This window comes from Balaenoptera ricei, chromosome 1, assembly GCF_028023285.1.
Source record: "Balaenoptera ricei isolate mBalRic1 chromosome 1, mBalRic1.hap2, whole genome shotgun sequence".
Lineage (NCBI taxonomy): Eukaryota > Metazoa > Chordata > Mammalia > Artiodactyla > Balaenopteridae > Balaenoptera > Balaenoptera ricei.
The window spans coordinates 148,507,001-148,528,308 of record NC_082639.1 but is presented as its reverse complement, the minus strand read 5'-3'; the positions used below and the strand labels follow the sequence as shown (position 1 = coordinate 148,528,308).

At 35.6% G+C, this 21,308-nt stretch overlaps 1 protein-coding gene across 1 annotated transcript in view; it reads right to left on the bottom strand.

The window, feature by feature from the left end:
* HMCN1 (hemicentin 1) overlaps positions 1-21,308 on the bottom strand; it is a 518,244-nt gene that overhangs the window by 80,252 nt on the left and 416,684 nt on the right. The window contains exons 72-82 of the mRNA XM_059937996.1: positions 21,041-21,182; positions 19,856-20,000; positions 19,343-19,470; positions 18,885-19,041; positions 17,068-17,189; positions 16,705-16,869; positions 14,974-15,081; positions 14,396-14,533; positions 14,147-14,281; positions 10,698-10,967; positions 1,972-2,162 (exon numbers count right to left, since the gene is read on the bottom strand). Coding sequence (XP_059793979.1) covers positions 1,972-2,162; positions 10,698-10,967; positions 14,147-14,281; positions 14,396-14,533; positions 14,974-15,081; positions 16,705-16,869; positions 17,068-17,189; positions 18,885-19,041; positions 19,343-19,470; positions 19,856-20,000; positions 21,041-21,182 — 1,701 coding nt within the window. The remainder of the gene's footprint in view (positions 1-1,971; positions 2,163-10,697; positions 10,968-14,146; positions 14,282-14,395; positions 14,534-14,973; positions 15,082-16,704; positions 16,870-17,067; positions 17,190-18,884; positions 19,042-19,342; positions 19,471-19,855; positions 20,001-21,040; positions 21,183-21,308) is intronic.

The window sequence follows — 21,308 nt, the reverse complement described above, 5'->3', positions numbered from 1 at the left end:
TGCCTGGGATGCTCCTCTTCCAGATATTTGCTTAGCTAACTCACTTCCTTCAAATTTTGCTCAAAATGTCTCCTTCCCAAAGGACATTTACTCTGACTATGCTATTTAAAAATGTAACCTGTACTCCTCCAAATTCTGATCCCCTTTACCCTGCTCTTCTTTTATTTTTCATACCAGTTGTTTTCTTTTGGCAACTGGTATGAAACAATACATTGTTTATTTTTATTTGTTATTTTCTATCTCCCTCCTCTAGAAATAAACTCCACGAGCGCAAGGATCTTTGATTCTTTTGTTCCCTGATGTATCTATTCCCAGTGCCTAAAATCAGTGTTGATCACAGAGAAGGTACTCAATAAATATTTCTTGAATTAATGACTGAATGCTTCTGACTGCGTTAAGGTTCATATTACAGACTTTTTCTTCTTTTTAAAAAGTTTAAGAATATATATATATATTTTTGCATTGAAGCATCAAAAAACTGATTGGAAATGCAGCATAAAGATTGTAATTACTCATTATAGATATAATCTAAATTTGGTTGGTTGTATACTAATTTTTTTAAGGGCAAACAGGAATAAATCATTTTCCATGGAAAGGTCTCCCCACTCTGACACCACTTAGTTATTCTTAAAATTCCCAGGTTATAACAACTTAAGTTTAAAATCAAGGATTTTATGGAAGTAAAGCTTTTGAAAATCTGGATTGTACATATTATTGACAAATAGACTTCTTATCATTTGTGTCCTTCATCTAGTTTTTATAAGCTACCTTATTGTTGATATATTTCTTAATGTATCTGAGTCACTATCTCACTAAAAGTCTAAACTTTTCTTATTTAATTTCTTCAGGTCTAAGAGTGATTAAGGGGCCTAATTCAACATTCTTGAACCTGGGAGTAATCCCTACCAGAGATGTTTACCAGCTTAAACAAACAAGCAAACAAATGTATCCTTATTTTATCAATTCTAAAATTCATAGTTTTAACTTTTAATATCTCTGAATTTGGGATACAACTTAAAAATTGATGATCTTCTCTAGTTTACTTGACTATATATTTTTTTCTTAGTGGCACATAAAATATTGGTGCATCTTACAATTGATGGAAACTTAGATTTGAATAAATACAATTTCTACTAGCACATGAGACAGAGTTAGCCTATCACTAGAGCTATTTATCTGGTAATTCCAGGAGTCTGGCTAAAGGCTGAAATTATACTGTGAAGTGAATGTGATCAATTTTATCATTTTAATTTGTTCAAATTTAATTCTATGAAGACTTTGTAATGAAATTTAGGCACTTTGAAGGGTAATGAAAAGGAATAAGATAGGCACAAAAGCTCTGAATATGATTCACATTTTAATCATGTTTAATATTTAGTACCAAGTGTTGATACTCTCAAACTATGTGATAATTTTTTTAAAAGTCATGTGGTATACATAGATACAGATTCCTCTTCAAGTGGGCTCATACTGAAAAACTAAGATGCTTCCCATAGCTACAATTTTGCAAACTGGCGAAGTACCACCTAAGAATATTCAAAAACCCCAGCTTGCCCTGATCCCTAAGACTAAGAGTTATTTAAAAACCTGAAAAGAGCAAAAAGTCTGCTTTTTGTATTTGCTTAATAATACATCAGACATTCTTACATCTCTATTCTTCTAACCATCCTCATGCATTGTTACAAACATGGAATATAACAGAGGCTTAGAATTTTTCTTGATAAACACAGATTTCCACAAAAATAAAATAATTTTAGAAGGAGGCCACTTATGAGTTCTCACAATCTGCTAAATACTGTTCTCGGGGACATAAAATGAAATATGTGTAAAATTAATTTTTTGACCTGAATTTATAAGAGTACCTTCTTTCCTTTCATTATTAAAAAATACATTTCTGAGCTAAGTCACTAAATGTAAAAAGGTGAATTAATAATCTGGCTTAATGTATCTATTCGTGTCTATTAAACTTACCACAACATTTTCCAGAATGAGCTCCCCATAGGGTTCGACAGTGTGTTTTCCTAACAAGTTAGCCAAAAGAACATTGTCTTTTTTCCAGTTAATTGCTGGTGTGGGGATTCCATCAGCCACGCATGGAAGAACGGCTTGTGAATTCTCATTGACCGTGTAATGTACTTCTGTACTTTGAATTCTAGGTGGTACTATGAAGAGTTTAAAAATGATAGGTATTCAGGATGTTGAGTTCAATAATATCTTTATTCACACTGAAAATTAACACACAATAGACTTTCTTGAGGGTAACTTGCTAGAAATACTAACAAAATTTATCAAGCCATTTACTTGTTTGTTACTATGAAAGCAATCCATATTTTTGATGCTAGCAAGAATTCTAATGCATCTGTACTTGCTGAATATCAATTTCTGAAAAAATGACATAGAACTGGTGAGAAATATTTAGATTTTATTTGACTTCCTGACTTTTCCTTACTTGAGTTTCTTTTGCTTATTGCACTGAAGTAAAATAAACAAGAGCAACTAAAACCAAAAAATGCTTCTATAGTTGTAGAATTGCTAGATTTGTATCACAGAGATATTGTGAGGATAGACTAATAAAAGTCCCTAGTAAAAAACACTGTAAAATACTCACCCCATATTAAATATCACAAAGTGCTAAAGAAAAAAATATTTATTGCAGTATTTCACATGTGTTACAACAAATGCAAGTAAAACCGGTGAAGACATTTAATTCAGTTTTTATACTGTCACAGAGAAATTTTTACAGTGATTTCATAATTCTGTGCAAATACTGCCGTTGCCTCAAATTTTTTTGAAATGGAATTTAGGCAATATAGAAAGGTCAATTGACTATTTCAGGGTACTAAGAAATACTTTAGTGAACTTGGAACTAAGATATTCACTTCTAAAAGAAAGGCTTAAAAAATATTAAGAATACTTGGCTCAAAAAGTAAAAATAGAGATTGGTTCAAGATGGTGGAGTAGAAGGACATGCTCTCACTCCCTCTTGCGAGAACACCAGAATCACAACTAACTGCTAAACAATCATCGACAGGAAGACACTGGAACTCACCAAAAAAGATACCCCACATGCAAAGACAAAGGAGAAGCCGCAATGAGATGGCAGGCAGGGTGCTATCACAATAAAATCAAATGCCATAACCACTGGGTGGGTGACTCACAAACTGGAGAACAACTTTACCACAGAAGTCCACCCACTGGAGTGAAGGTTCTGAGTCCCATGTCAGGCTTCCCAACCTGGGGGTCTGGCAACGGGAGGAGGAATTCCCAGAGAATCAGACTGTGAAGGCTAGCGAGATTTGATTGCAGGACTTCGACAGGACAGGGGGAAACAGAGACTCCACTCTTGGAGGGCACACACAAAGTAGTGTGTGCATCGGGATCCAGGGGAAGGAGCAGTGACCCCATAGGAAACTGAACCAGACCTACCTGCTAGTGTTGGAGGGTCTCCTGCAGAGGTGGGGGGCAGCTGTGGCTCACCAAGGGACAAGGACACTGGCAGCAGAAGTTCTGGGAAGTACTCCTTGGCGTAAGCCCTGCCAGAGTCCGCCATTAGCCCCACCAAAGAGCCCGGTAAGGCTCCAGTGTTGGGTCATCACAGACCAAACAACCAACAGGGAGGGAACCCAGCCTCACTCATCAGCAGACAAACAGATTAAAGTTTTATTGAGCTCTACCCACCACCAGTCCCCCCCATCAGGAAACTTCCACAAGCCTCTTAGATAGCCTCATCCACCAGAGGGCAGACAGCAGAAGCAAGAAGAACTACAATCCTGCAGCCTGTGGAACAAAAACCACACTCACAGAAAGATAGACAAGATGAAAAGGCAGAGGGCTATACACCAGATGAAGGAACAAGATAAAACCCCAGAAAAACAACCAAATGAAGTGGAGATAGGCAACCTTTCAGAAAAAGAATTCAGAATAATGATAGTGAAGATGATCCAGGACCTCGGAGAAACAATGGAGGCAAAGATCGAGAAGATGCAAGAAATGTTTAACAAAGACCTAGAAGAATTAAAGAACAAACAAACAGAGATGAACAATACAATAACTGAAATGAAAACTACACTAGAAGGAATCGATAGCAGAATAACTGAGGCAGAAGAACGGATAAGTGACCTGGAAGGCAGAATGGTGGAATTCACTGCTGCGGAACAGACTATAGAAAAAAGAACGAAAAGAAATGAAGACAGCCTAAGGAACCTCTGGGACAACATGAAACGCAAAACATTCACATTATAGGGGTCCCAAAAGGAGAAGAGAGAGAGAAAGGACCCGAGAAAATATTTGAAGAGATTATAGTTGAAAACTTCCCTAACATGGGAAAGGAAATAGCCACCCAAGCCCAGGAAGTGCAGAGAGTGCCATATAGGATAAACCCAAGGAGAAACATGCTGAGACACATAGTAATCAAATTGGCAAAAATTAAAGACAAAGAAGAATTATTGAAAGCAGCAAGGGAAAAATGACAAATAACATACAAGGGAACTCCCATAAGGTTAACAGCTGATTTCTCAGGAGAAACTCTACAAGCCGGAAGGGAGTGGCATGATATACTTACAGTGATGAAAGGGAAGAACCAGAACCAAGATTACTCTACCCGGCAAGGATCTCATTCAGATTTGATGGAGAAATCAAAAGCTTTACAGACAAGCAAGAGCTAAGAGAATTCAGCACCACCAAACCAGCTCTACAACAAATGCTAAAGGAACTTCTCTCAGTGGGAAACACAAGAGAAGAAAAGGACCTACAAAACCAAATGGAAAACAATTAAGATAATAGTAATAGGAACATACATATTGATAATTTCCTTAAATGTGAATGGATTAAATGCTCCAACCAAAAGACACAGGCTTGCTGAATGGATACAAAAACAAGACCCATATATATGCTGTCTACAAGAGACCCACTTCAACCTAGGGACATATACAGACTGAAAGTGAGGGGATGGAAAAAGATATTCCATGCAACTGGAAATGAAAAGAAAGCTGGAGTAGCAATACTCATATCAGATAAAATAGACTTTAAAATAAAGAACATTACAAGAGAGAAGGAAGGACACTATGTAATGATCAAGGGATCAATCCAAGAAGAAGATATAACAATTATAAATATATATACACCCAACATAGGAGCACCTCAATACATAAGGCAACTGCAAACAGCTCTAAAAGAGGAAATCAACAGTAACACAATAATAGTGGGGGGCTTTAACACCTCATTTACACCAATGGACAGATCATCCAAACAGAAAATTAATAAGGAAACACAAGCTTTAAATGACACAATAGACCAGATAGATTTAATTGATATTCATAGGACTTTCCATCCAAAAACAGTAGATTACACTTTCTTCTCAAGTGCGCATGGAATATTCTCCAGGATAGATCACATCTTGGGTCACAAATAAAGCCTCAGTAAATTTAAGAAAACTGAAATCGTATCAAGCATCTTTTCTGACCACAACGCTATGAGATTAGAAATCAATTACAGGGAAAAAAACGTAAAAAACACAAACACATGGAGGCTAAAAATACGCTACTAAGTAACCATGAGATCACTGAAGAAATCAACGAGGAAATCAAAAAATACCTAGAGACAAATGACAGTGAAAGCACGATGATCCAAAACCTGTGGGATGCAGCAAAAGCAGTTCTAAGAGGGAAGTTTATAGCTATACAAGCCTACCTCAAGAAACAAGAAACATCTCAAATAAATAATCTAACCTTACACCTAAAGGGACTAGAGAAAGAAGAACAAACAAAACCCAAAGTTAGCAGAAGGAAAGAAATCATCAAGATCAGAGCAGAAATAAATGAAATAGAAACAAAGAAAACAATAGCAAAGATCAATAAAACTAAAAGCTGGTTCTTTGAGAAGATAAACAAAATTGATAAGCTATTAGCCAGACTCATCAAGAAAAAGAGGGAGAGGACTCAAATCAATAAAATTAGAAACGAAAAAGGAGAAGTTACAACAGACACCGCAGAAATACAAAGCATCCTAAGAGACTACTACAAGCAACTCTATGACAATAAAATAGACAACCTGGAAGAAATGGACAAATTCTAAGAAAGGTATAACCTTCCAAGACTGAACCAGGAAGAATTAGAAAATATGAACAGACCAATCACAAGTAATGAAATAGAAACTGTGATTAAAAATCTTCCAACAAACAAAAGTCAAGGACCAGATGGCTTCACAGGTGAATTCTGTCAAACATTTAGAGAAGAGCTAACACCCATCCTTCTCAAACTCTTCCAAAAAATTGCAGAGGAAGGAACACTCCCAAACTCATTCTATGAGGCCACATTCACCCTGATACCAAAACTAGACAAAGATACTACAAAAAAAGAATTTTACAGACTAATATCACTGATGAATATAGATGCAAAAATCCTCAACAAAATACTAGCAAACAGAATCCAACAACACATTAAAAGGATCATACACCATGATCAAGTGAGATTATCCAAGAGATGCAGGGATTCTTCAATATATGCAAATCAATCAATGTGATACACCATATTAACAAATTGAAGAAGAAAAACCATATGATCATCTCAATAGATGCAGAAAAAGCTTTTGATAAAATTCAACACCCATTTATGATAAAAACTCTCAAGAAAGTGGGCATAGAGGGAACCTACTTCAACATAATAAAGGCCATATATGACAAACCCAAAGCAAACATCATTCTCAATGGTGATAAACTGAAAACATTTTATCTAAGATCAGGAAAAAGACAAGGATGTCCACTCTCACCACTTTTATTCAACATAGTTTTGGATAGCCACAGCAATCAGAGAAGAAAAAGAAATAAAAGTAATACAAATTGGAAAAGAAGTAAAACTGTCACTGTTTGCAGATGACATAATACTATACATAGAGAATCCTAAAGATGCCACCAGAAATCTACTAGAGCTAATCAATGAATTTGGTAAACTTGCAGGATACAAAATTAATGCACAGAAATCTATTGCATTCCTATTCACTAATGATGACAAATCTGAAAGAGTAATTAAGGAAACACTCCCATTTACTATTGCAACAAAAAGAATAAAATACCTAGGAATAAACCTACCTAGGCAGACAAAAGACCTGTATGCAGAAAACTATAAGACACTGATGAAAGAAATTAAAGATGATACCAACAGATGGAGAGATATACCATGTTCTTGGATTTTGGAAGAATCAATATTGTGAAAATGACTATATTACCCAAAGCAATCTACAGATTCAATGCAATCCCTATCAAATTACCAATGGCATTTTTTACAGAACTAGAACAAAAAATCTTAACATTTGTATGGAGACACAAAAGATCCCGAATAGCCAAAGCTGTCCTGAGGGAAAAAAATGGAGCTTGAGGATTTAGACTCCCTTATTTCAGACTATACTACAAAGCTACAGTAATCAAGACAGTATGGTACTGGCACAAAAACAGAAATATAGATCAATGGAACAGGATAGAAAGCCCAGAAATAAACCCACGCACCTATGGTCAACTAACCTATCCCAAAGGAGGCAAGGAGATACAATGGAGAAGAGACAGTCCCTTCAATAAGTGATGCTGGGAAAACTGGACAGTTACATGCAAAAGAATGAAATTAGAACACTCCTTAACACCATACACAAAAATAAACTCAAAATGGATTAGAGACTTAATTGTAACACCGGGCAGTATAAAACTCTTAGAGGAAAACATAGGAAGAACACTCTTTGACATAAATCACAGCAAGATCTTTTTTGATCCACCTCCTAGAGTAATGGAAATAAAAACAAAAATAAACAAATGGGACCTAATGAAACTTAAAAGCTTTTGCACGGCAACGGAAACCATAAACAAGACGAAAAGACAACCCTCAGAATGGGAAAAATATTTGTAAATGAATTTTCAGACAAAGGATTAATCTCCAAAATATATAAACAGCTTATGCAGTTCAATATTAAAAAAACAAAAAACCCAATCCAAAAATGGGCAGACGACCTGAATAGACACTTCTCCGAAGACATACAGATGGCCAAGAAGCACATGAAAAGCTGCTCAACATCACTAATTACTAGAGAAATGCAAATTAAAACTACAATGAGGCCATGGCTTGGAGTTAAAGAGCAGAACTCCTGACTACCATTCTGTGACCGATCAAGAGACTAACAGTTAAAAACCTCAGCAGGCCTTGTTCATGACATGCAGAAAAAAAAGTGCTGCAGTTCAGATACCTCTGGAATTTTTCCACAGTGTCACAGGTTTCTAATACTTGAAGCCCTACATTTCTAAGAATATATTTCTTGCTCAGTTGTTTCAGGGAAGCCCAAGACTTTGTAATTTTTAAAGGGCCCAAGATTTTTTTTTTTCAATAACAGACCAGCTTCTTTTTCCTGCAGTTACAGATGTAATTTCCTTTTTGTTGTCAAACATAAGGTACCAAATATGATGCAATAAATTGTTTTGAAAAAAAAAAAAAAAACTACAATGAGGGATCACCTCACACCAGTTAGAATGAGCATCATCAGAAAATCTACAAACAACAAATGCTGGAGAGGGTGTGGAGAAAAGGGAACCCTCTTGCACTGTTGGTGGGAATGTAAATTGATACAGCCACTATGGAGAACAGTATGGAGGTTCCTTAAAGAACTAAAAATAGAATTACCGTATGACCCAGCAATCCCACTACTGGGCATATACACAGAGAAAACCATAATTCAAAAAGACACATGCACCCCAATGTTCACTGCAGCACTATTTACAATAGCCAGGTCATGGAAGCAACTTAAGTGCCCATCAACAGATGAATGGATAAAGAAGATGTGGTATATATATACAATGGACTATTACTCAGCCATAAAAAGGAACAAAATTGGGTCATTTGTAGAGACATGGATGCATCTAGAGACTGTCATACAGAATGAAGTAAGAAAGAGAAAAACAAATATCGTATATTGACGCATATATGTGGAACCTAGAAAATGGTACTGATGAACCAGTTTGCAGAGCAGAAACTGAGACACAGAAGTAGAGCAAAAACATATGGACACCAAGGGGGGAAAGCCGCAGGGGTGTGGGGGTGGTGGTGTTATGAATTGGGAGATTGGGATTGACATGTATACACTGATGTGTATAAAATGGATGACTAATAAGAAAAAAAAAAAGTAAAAATACACTCCCCTCCCAAAACAATAAATTTTGGAATTATTCAAATACATTGCTGAGAAATGGATCAATCTTAATGACATTTTTTAGAACAATTGGTTTCAGCAAAAATTATTTTTTTATGATTATATTAGTAAATATACAAAGACTATGTGAATGATTATATGCATAAACAATAGATAATATGGAAAAGCCAAAAATCTATTTTGCTGAATGGTATGTCATAAATATTCATTTTTCATTAATGTATGCTTTATTTTTAGTATCCCCTTTATCCTGGTTTCCTTGGGGTTTATATTTCAACTTTTCTAATGGTTACAAAGTTGCAGTATTAGTACATTTACTTAAATTCATTCTTTTTCAAAATGAAAATTTTAAGGTTGTGACTTTATATTTCATTATAGTTTTGGCCACACACCATACATTTTGATATGTGGTGTCCTTATTTTTATTATTTTCTAAATAATCTGAAAATAAAACCATATTCTTTGACCTACTTGTTGACTAGAATGGTATTTTTTAATTTGGCTGGGGTTGGGATTTTGGCATTAAAAGTTCATTACACATTTCTAGCTTTATTGTGTTGTGGGCAGGAATTGTGGCCTATACTTTTAAATTATTATTAACAATTTCTTTGTTGTTTAGTATATGGTCAATTTTTGTAAATTTTCTACAAACACTTGAAAGAAGGAATATTATTTACTTGAAACTAAAGGACTAATGTGTATTAATAGGTTCAATTATATTAACTGAAAGCAGGTATAAAACTGTAGAAAATTCAAATACACCTGAAAGATAAAAAACAGCTTTCACAAATTTTTTAAAAAGGAAAAAGTAGAAACTCATCATTAAAACAAAAGTTACCTCTGAAAATAGTAGTTGGAAACAGTTTAATTCACTTATTGTTTCTTACCACTGATATTAATAGGTATTCTACCTTTAGTCTTAAAAGTATACAATTAAAAAAAGTAACAAAATAACAACTAAAATATTTCACTGCTGATCTTTAGATATTTTGTTAGTTGTCTGAATGCAAAGGAAAATATGGTATTTTTTCTATTATTCAAATATACCTGTAAATATTTTGCTACATACTTTAAAATAATGAATCAAATAGATCTCCAATTCTCATTAGATTCACATTACATTTATAATGTAGGTCACATGGTGATTAGTTTTGAGCCAAGATGACTTGCAACTTGAAAAGTAAAGCAGAAGAGTAACAAAACAAATGGACTCCTCATAAGCCAAATTAAAGATCCCAATAATCACAATATGAGGGGATTGGCAACACATTAGTTATCCTGGCTTTAGTGATAAAATCTCTCTTTCTCACACACATATGTGCACACACAAATAAACATAGCCTACCAAAAACATATTTGAGGGGCAAGTGTTCCTACATACCACATGCACACACACACTCCACTCTGGATTACTGTTCTACATTGTTTGGATTTTCATCGTATTTTCTTCCTGGTGGTTTTTGTTTCTTTGCCATGGTAATGTAGCACACTGAAATGATTTATGCTAAACAACCTACCATGGACAGTGAGCTTGGTGCTCGTGCTGCTTGATCCGGCCACGTTAGCTGCTGTGCACGTGTACTGGCCAGCGTCACCAGGCTGAGCAAATGCTATTTGCAGAGCTCCAGAGCTGAGGATGCGCTGGCGGATTGATTCCATAATTACGTGCCCATCTTTATGCCACGTAATGTCAGGTGGTGGGAGGCCATCTGCCTCACAGGGTAGCATGATGGGCTTATCCACAGCAATGATATATTCCTTAGGATGGGAGCTAATGACTGGAGGAACTAAAAGATACAAGGTTTGAAAGTTATCTTAAAAGCAGGAATGTACCATTTACACACTACAGTATCACTCTAGCAAAGTGAAGTCACATTGACAAGAAACAAAGCCCTGACTTTACCATATCATCACCAAAGGATTGCTATAGCTTGTTTGCATTGGAAAAGAAAATTCATTGAACCCATTGTAGAAAATTATTCTCTATCTAGTTAACAAATATAAATGATAATCAATTTTAAATAAGGATATAAACATGTACTCGTGAGGGATTTCATGTCTAGAAAACTTAGACTGTGTTGACAGAGGTATTTTCTTTAACATACATGTATTGTGATTCATCAGCTACTTAAAACTTCCAAAATAGACCCCTTCAAGGTTTGGAAATTGTTCACCTGCTCAAAGATTCTTTTATTCACTCATTTCCTACAGTGCTTATGATCTCATATACAGTGGCCATATTTAACAAGGTATTTTTATTAATGAATAAAGGAATAAAGAAGTAGAATATGGAAAAGAATTACAATTAACCCTTGAACAACGCAGGGGTTAGGGATGACGACCCTGTGTGCTACCGAAAATCTGAATATAACTTATAGTTGGCCCTCTGTATCCTTGTCTCCTCTGTATCTGTGGTTTTGCACCTGCAGATTCAACCAACCTTGGATTGTACAGTAATGTAGTATTTACTACTGAAAAAATATCCACGTATAAGTGGACCTGCACGGTTCAAACCGTGTTGGTCAAGGGTTGACGGTATATAGATAGAACTCTTTCCACTTCTTCAGAAAATGGTGGAAGGATTTATGATTAGGATTTCCCTTCCTAGTGTTTACAATAGATTACACTAAGGATATTCTACTGAGCTTTTCTTACCCTTTCCTGCCTTGTGGCCATTGCACAGGCTGCCCTCTCTTCCTTGGACACTCTGCTACTTTTACACGGCTCACCCTAGCTCATCATTCAGGTCTCAGCTCCAGTGGTACCCGCCTCAGCTCCAATAGTATCCCCCACCCCCCAAGTAGTTGTTAAAGCTTACTTTAACCACTAGTGTAAAGTGGTCCCCACATTTTCCCATTTTGGAATATTGAAATGCTGTTAGTTGTTCAAAGTGTTTCTTTTTCTTTTTTGAAAAAAAGTGTTTCTTTTTTTCATATCAATAGTTTTAATCAATTAGTGAAGGAAAAAACCCTCACTACTTCTTTTCTATGACCTCAGTGTTGCCAAAACCAATGAATATTTCTTGGTCATCATCCTAACTGACCTCTCGCTTGCATTCAAAAAGCTGTCTACTCCCTTCTTGAAACACTGACCTCTCCTAGCCTCCATCTAGTTTTCCTCTGTCATCTCTTCCCTCTCCTTTGTATTCTTTTCCAGTGTTCTCTCTTTTCTCAGACCTCTTAACAATGCAGAGTCCTGGGGCTTTGTCCTTAAGCTCTTTTCGGTCCAAATTCTCATCCAGTCTTGTAGACTGAAATACCCTGATTACTTCCAAATTTATATCTTAGACTATACTTCTCCCTTGAGTTCTGAATTCATAAATATTCAACGCTTTTTGACATCCCTGCTAGATTTCTAATAGTTTCCCACATCTAACATGATTAAACAGAAATCACGCTTTCCTTCCTCCCAAACCAGTTCCTCCCCTTGCATCCCTCACAGCACTATCTCCATCACTAGCTCAGGCCCAAAGCCCAGGAAACAGCGTTAACTCTTCTCTTTTCCTAACCTCCCAATCTGATTAATCAGCAATCCTGGCAATTACATCTCCAAAGAGTTCTTGAATCCACCACTTCTTTTTCATTTTCCCCTGCAACTCACACACCCACTCGCACTCCCAGCCAGACTGTGTCACATGATGCCTAGAGCACTTTACTAGTTCTTCTAGCTCTAGACTTGTGCTTTCTCGAAATCATTATCTACATACCAGCAAAAGAGGTCTTCCTAAAACCAAACAAGAGTCTTGGTTAAATCATTAAAAGGCTTCAACATCGCACACAGAAGGAAATCTTACCCCTCCTCTGGTCCTTCGGGCACTCCGTGCACTGGTCCCACTTTCTCTTCTGACCTCCTTCACATTTTGCCAGCCTTCCCAGGTTCATTACTGTCAGCCACACTGGCACGCTTCTTTTCTTACCCTTTCCTGCCTTGGGGCCATTGCACAGGCTGCCCGCTCTTCCTTGGACACTCTGCTACCTTTACATGGCTCATCCTAGCTCATCATTCAGGTCTCAGCTCCAATGGTACCCCCCTCAGCTCCAATGGTACCCCCATCAGTAGGTTAAAGCCTACTTTAACCACTAGTGTAAAGTGGTCCCCACATTTTCCCATTATTCTCCAACTCAGCCTTTTGTTTTCCCTCTGCATAGCATATGTCAGAATTTATCATAATTTCATTTATTTGGTAGTTTCATTTTTTTCCTTCTCCACACTATAAGGAAAGGATCATATCTATAATGGTCAACGTATTTCTACTTATTATCCCAATAAACACTTGTTAAAGAAGTGTTGAAAAATACAAATAAATTAGATTTACAATCTGCAGGTAAATGAGCTTTACTACAGTTATTAATTCACCATAAGAAAATCACACTACAAGGAAATTCAAATCAGCAATGCAAACTGAGCAGCTCGGAACCCATCTCTAGGTCACGTCTTGATCCACAAAAACAATGCATGTAAGATATGAATATTACATCAAGAAAATATAAGTTAAATGTGAAAAACACCCCACTGTCTTCAGAATATTTTTCTCCATCAAGCTGGTTTAATTGCAATTATGATTTATTTTTTTGTTTCATGATTCTTTAAAATTTTTAAAATTTGATTTGTTTTTTAAGTGGATATTACAATCCAGTATTTTGTAATGTATACAAAGTAGTATTACAGAGAGAATAGTTTTAAAAATCACCTTAAATATGTGCTACAACGAAAGTACCAAATAGAGGTTCACAGAAATTCAAAATATCATGAGATGCTTCAGTTTTCTTATACAAATAATGCCCCAAAACACCCAAGCACTAAATTTTTTCCTTCATAAGGTTAATAGAAAAACATATAGGATAACATAAACTAAGAATGTTAATTAAGAACTATGGCGGCATCATTACTTTAGATATATGAATTCTGATATACACTATTATAAGCATCTTTGCAATGAAGGCATAGAGATTTATTATTTAGGTACCTTGGACATTTAACTTGATTTTGCCCAAGGCTGTACCAGCTGGATTCTGAGCCACACACATGTAAGTACCAGCATCCTCTCTGACAGCTCTGGAGATCTGCAAGCCACCACGAGGAAGGATTGCATGGCTTCTACCTACATCATAGTTACAAAAGCAGAGTGAGAAGAATTTTTATTTTCATTAAAAAATCATATCGACTTCTGAATTATAAAACTGAGTTGCCATTATTTTCTTGATTGAAACGGTACCTGAAGTGATGACATTGATACCTTCCTTTTGCCAAGTGATGAAAGGACTGGGAGTCCCTGTTGCTTCACATGGTAATAAAATGGGATTGTTTAGAATGACGGCTAGTTCACTTGGCTGAGGCTGAATGATTGGAGGCTCTATAAGAACCAATCAACAGAAATAAGCAAAGGCTCTAGTTAGTAGCATAAATGTCTACAGTAGCCATGAGGTTAAACATGCCTGAATTCAAAATTCCAAAATATTAGTGATTTCATTGTCCCAGGGAAAAGCAAATAGCGGCCATATCACATTTTTTGAGTCTTGTTACTATAGCCAGTTTCCATTAGAAGAGCTCCATAGAAAAGACTAAAATCAGAAACAGATCATAAAAATTCAAGAAGACAAATAATTTAGGGGTTGTTTTGTGTGGTTTGTCATCTGTATGTTTTCTTTAGTCTATTGAAGAACATCTATCAGGCTTTCCTATCCCCAAAATATTACTGTGGTTTATGACTCTGGACGGTACCACCTGTCAAGAATAAACATGACTTAAAAAAGTACAACAGTAAAATTTTAATGAATAAATAACCTTTCATACCTTGGACATAAAGGCTCACATGTCGATGTGCAGAACCAGCTGCATTCCTGGCAACACAAGTATATCTTCCAGCATGGCTTAATTGAGTGGCAAATATTTCAATTGCTCCTAAAAAGGAAAAATTTTTCATGCACAGTGCATCCCTGTTTTTCTGGTTTGATAAACCACGTCTCTTTGATTTTGTGTGAGTCTGTCCCCCTAGCACAGTAGTTCATGGCTTGTACCCATACTTGTACTCCCTGTGCTTACCTACCACAGTATTTTTTTAAAAAATCACTATTAACAGCTGTATTTAGGCAAAACTTACAGACCATAAAATTCACTGATTTAAATGTACAATACAATGATTTTTAGTATACTTACAGAGTTGTGCAATTATCACAACTTAATTTTAGAAAATTTCCATTATGCCAAAAGAAATCTCACCCCACTTATAGTCCCGCCTCACTCTCAACCCCAGGTGTAAGCAATCAGTAATCTAATTTCTCTATATATTGGCCTTTTCTGGAAATTTCATATAGATGGGATCATACAGAAGGCTTTTGTGTCTGACTTCTACTGTGAGCCTAGTTTTTGAGTTTCATCTGTTGTAGCAGGTGTCAATATTTTTGTTCCATTTTATTGCTAAATAGAATTCCATCCTGTGAATTATCCACATTTTGTTTATCCATTCACCAGTTGATGGACATTTACATTGTTTCTATGTTTTTGGCTATTGTGAATGATGTTGTATGAACATTTGCATATAAGTCTTTGGGTGGACATATGCTTTCATTTCTCTGGGTAGAGACCTAGGAATGGAGTTGCTGGGTCATATGGTAACTGTTTAACATTTTGAGAAATTTCTAAACTGTTTTCTTAGCACAGTACTTTGTGCTGAAGAGTAGTTAATTTATATTTTATGATTTTACTTGCTACCCGTTTATGCAGATTTCTGAGCTAGCCAAAATACTATGCTTTGAAAGCCAAGTTCCATCCTGAGAACAAATCTTTCATTATTTCCCTTCTACTAAAGAAATAAACAAATTCTCTTAGAATAATATGCCCACACTCATAAAGCCTCAGGATGGTAGTTGCTACTTTAGTTTATCTCCAGTGTACCTCCCCAATGCAGGATGAATTTCCAGAAACACAAATGTGAATCACTTATACTTTCATTTAGGTGAATTTTTTTCTCTTTAATATTATAAAATTTTCAATACTTAAATTCTATAAATGATGGTTACTACCACCCTCAAAAATTATCCATATCATAGCACTTAACACCCAGCCCTACTTGCTAAATTATTGAAACCTTAAAAGCAAGAACCCTGTCTTAGTTTTATATCCTCAGAAACTCAGTGGAGTTTTTAGCCTATTTTAGGTACTAAATGTTTGTTGAATGAATGGACATTCTACTTGGCCAATTAAAGAAGTGTGGTTCACTCAAAGGCAACCAGTAAATTTGTTAAACCTTAGGTTTAGTAAATACGCACATAAAATCCCAGTGGTCATGCTTAATATATTCATATCAGTCCTAGATATTATTTGTTATTTTGTTTTTAGACTTTTTTTCTATCCCTTTCCCAAGTTCCCCCTCCCCACTCTTAAGTGCATTTTTTCCCAGATGCCTAAGCCCAGGAATGCAGATGTACTTTATTCTTTTATTTTGGTGCAACACAAGTCCAAGTAAGGCCATCCAGTAAAAACGAATCCAATCAATAGCTGTGTAATCACTGAGCTGGGTCTTACCTGAGGACAGAATTCTATAGCCCTCTCCTCTGGGAAGCAGTCTTATACCATTTTTCGCCCAGTGAATTGAGGGAAATGGAACTCCTGAAGCCGTGCAGGTGATCACGGTGGGGCCGTGTGTGGTTACTAGGAAGTCAGTAGGCTCATCAGCTATGGAAGGTGGAACTAAAACAAAAACAACAAAAAGAAAGAAAACTACATGTTCCCAACCCTTACAGATTTCCAAAGCCTCCTCATATATCCTCTTTCTACACTGAAAGTGAATGCTTGGTGAGTGGAAAAGGAAGCTCTCTTGTGAAGTAGAGGAATGATGGAATGATATCATTGTAATAACTTTCAGTCCACATAGTAAGCCAGTTCTACCTTGGACAGTGAGATCCACAGTTCTCTTATCCTCTCCCGCATCACTTGTCACAGTGCACTCATAGGTTGCAGTGTCATCCACAGAAGGGGAAATAATTACTAGTGAACCTGAAGACAGGAGCCTAGAAGAGAGATTTCAAAGTAATGAGGTGCTTTATATCAATTTTCATAAATGTTTCTAGTTGGTTCAACATGGTACTATCTTGTGAATTGAGGGAAATGGAACTCTTTCGTCATGTTAAAATGAGCATCATTTTATGCATCAGACTTTAAGTTTATATGGCAGTGGGTTAATAGGACCTCACCCTTGACATCTGCAGGAAGCAGTGGTGTGGAATGATTGTGTGAAGAGGGAATCTTGAATTTTCTGAATGCTTATAACATAATCAACCATGTTCTCCCAGGTGAAATACAGTGAAATGAGCACACTGATGATAGCCATTGTTGATTGACCATTGAACACATTCCTGGCACCATCTCAAATGCTTCACATTAATCATCTCTAAATTTCACAATAACTTTGCAGATTGGTATTTGATTATTTCTACTGACAGATGGGTAACTACAAGTCTGTCTGTCTTGCACTTTTCCCTACTTCACACGTCTCCTTATATGTGGTGGATACCTTGGAGATGCATAGTACATAAATCAAAGAGTCTTTTCCTTAACTTTGAATCAACTCAAAACTAAAGTGATCTGAATCACTTCAAATGTTCAGAAGGTTGAGTAAATACACATACATTATTTAAAGTAATCTAATGAATCACTTTGCTGTACAGCTGAAACTAACATAACATTGTTAATCAACTATGCTCCAATATAAAATAAAAATTAAAGAAAATATGTATCAAAATGAAAAATCAATAAATCTTTAAAATTTCCAGTGGTTGAACACACTAAAAAAATTAAAGTAATCTAAAGAAGAATATCTGTATTCTTACTTCAAACTGTGCAATGATGAATGGAAATGATTTGATTCAATGAAAACATACTTGACCTGCTTTTTTATTCAAGGGCATTGTACATTTTCCCCATAGTATATGCTTCCAAGTCACTAAACTCCCAATGCCAAAAGATTAAAAGGGTGAGAAAGAGGGAGAAGCAACAGAGTTTCAAGTGAAACACTCCTAGTTTCATATTTCCTGATGTATCAGAACGAATTTTTGTTAAGGTAGGTCTATGAGAACATTTGCTTTCAGTACTATGGCAAATCTTTTGCAAGATATCTATTAACTTGAGATACAAGAAATGATGCTTATCTAAAGCATCAGAAATTCCTAGTTTTTTTTTTTAAAGGTTAGTCTTTAAAAAATATGATGTCATATTAAGAGCAATGGTAGTCAAGCTGGAAGAATACAAAAAACTGGGAGAAAATGCTGTTCTTCCTCCCTCCACATGCTGCCAAATACCTATGCTGTATTTCAAGGTATAAAATTTGATTTTTATTCTGCAACTAAAACTTGTATTATTTCTACAGACTAGTTTTTCTTTTATACCAAATGATGGTTTTATCTTTTGTCTTTATAAAATTCCAAAAGATACTAAAAAAAAAGCAGAATGGAAATCTAATCTTTTAGAGCTCAGACAGTTATCTACAGGACTTACGGATAGAGAAGTTGCACCTATAATTCAGAAATAAGATTTTAGGCTGAAAAACTAATTCTATAGTAAGAAAAAATAATATGCTCTCTACATACTAGCGAATTCTTCATACTTTATATATTTGTTGTCCCCATTGATAGAGTTTAAATGTTAATTCTTTTAAAAAATATGTTTCTAAATAACAGGTGGGATTTTCCAGTTAAATTATTCCTTACCGGTATGAATTCTGATTTTGATCCACATTAAGAAGATGCCCATTTTTTCTCCAGTTGACTGATGGTTTCGGTATCCCAGTAGCCTCACAAGCCAGAGTGGTTTGAACATTTACTGTTACAGTTATGTTGGTAGGACCCAGAGCAATAGATGGAGGAACTAAAACGAAGTCACCATGTAAGAAACACGTTCAGCAAATAGTATGCCATTCGAAGTATCTCTGCCAAACTGAAATTAATCATTGCTAACTTGCTTTATAGTTATGAACACAATAAGGTTCTGTGAATTTACACAGTGTTGTGATGATACGCTTCATAATGGGTCTTCACTGCTCATAATATAGTGTAATACATTTAAATAGCACTAGATATGAAGGTCTTTATGTTATGACCTCACAGGTTTAGGCTACCAAAGAACATCTGACCAAAAGATTGGATGTTGTTCATAAAAGTACATTTACCATGGACTTGTAAATCTATTCGCCTGTGATCTGTTCCAGCAGCATTGGTAGCCATACACAAATATCTCCCACTATCAGTCACATGTGCTGACTGGATGTGAAGGAATCCATTTTCCAAGATGGAGTATCTATAAGAAAGATCACAAGTGAGGTCCTCCAGATCAGCCTTTCTGATTACGCACATTTTGACTGAGAGCATTATAAAATACCCAGTTAAATCCATTTTTAGTCCTTTTCCTACTTCAGAAATTTATAATACCCTTGGTGGAAAAAAAAAGGATATTCTGCAAAGGTGCACAGCAGATGGGCTTGTGATCTTGGATAGATTATAGTCATTACATTTTGAACATAAGCCTTAGGAATTATGCTTTTAAAATACTATATTTTGATCCTCATTTAAGATGAAGAGACTCATTTTAGAATGAAAAGACCCAAATAATGCATTGGATCAAAGATTTAAAAACTTATATTTCAGTTCTTACAGTATTTTTTATCCTTTTCCAGAATTGTTACCTTGCATGATTCTCAGATAGAACAGCTCCATCCTTTCTCCATGTTATCCTTGGGGTTGGCACACCTTCCGCAAAGCATTCCAATACAGTTGACTTATTTAAGTGAATGACAAGACTCTGGGGGCCACTCTTTATGCTTGGAGGAACTGCACAAGAGATGCATGTGGAAAACTTCCTTTATATCAATAACATAGCCTGAACTAAGAATCTTAAGAGGTAATACAAAGAGAGATTTGAGTCAAATGTATGGCTTTGCCTACAGCTAATTCAGGTTAGTATAAATAGAATTGGGGTTTAATTCCTAAAGTCTAATTCAAGATAAGATTTTATTTAAAAATTTACTTAAAAATGAAGAGTAAATGGGTGGGGAAGCTTTAAATCCCTGATATGGTGTATGAAATCTGGCTTTCTAATGAAAGAGGCTTGAATAGAATAAAAGTCAGCTCTGGTATGATACAAATTAAAGATGATATTTCTTGTTTCTCTTTGGCCAAATAATGGTCAGAGAATGTTAATACTGGAACAACTTCACTTTAAATAAAGGATAGAAAGTCGGCTGTTATAACAAAGCACATCTGTGATTAATCATGCAAGTCTCAGAGTGTGTATTTTATTAATCATTGAATTCATACGGGAATAGAAAACTTGAATTTTAATTTTAGTGTTAGAGATATTATCTGCCTGGGTCACTCAACTTGTAAAGTTTCGTATATTAAAAATCCAAACAGACGGTTTTGAAAAAGTCTGTATCATATTCTTGAAATTTGGCAGATTTTAGTGTTTAGATTTTATATTTGAGAAAATTACAGTCCCATTGACAGTCTCTGTCTAGCACATATATAATCAAACATCAACATCAACAAAGGTGACTAAATAATTGGCTACTTGTCATCCAGAGATTTAGTGTATTAACTTCTCCAATGGCTCTGATCTGAATGACGCAAAACATCAGGATACGCGGATAACAATTGGACATATATTGTCCTCTAAGAGAAATGTATCTTTTTTTTTGGAAATTGAGTTAGTTTGAATATAGTGATAGTACAAATATCACATGTTGTCTTTATGAAAAGAAATAAGCACAAGAATTTGTTTAGTATGCTCATAAAAAATAAAAATGTTATCATCTCTTTAAATGCCCTTATCTAAATTTTTAAATTGCGAAACAGTGATTAATTTTTCTTACCATTTACAGTGAGAATAAATTCTCTTGTAGTCTTTCCTGCAATGTTGCTGGCAGCACAGGTATAATTGGCTGTATCACCTAGATCTGCATTATTAATTTGCAAGTATCTCCCTCCAGATAGGATTCTTACTCGAGGTGTTGCCTGGATTCAGCAAGTAAAATATACCATTAAAATGTTGGACAAATAAAATAAAATATTAATCATCAAAAGTAACTAGAGTGAACTGTAGTGCACCTGTCTCCCAGTATCTTTGCTCCCCCCACCGCT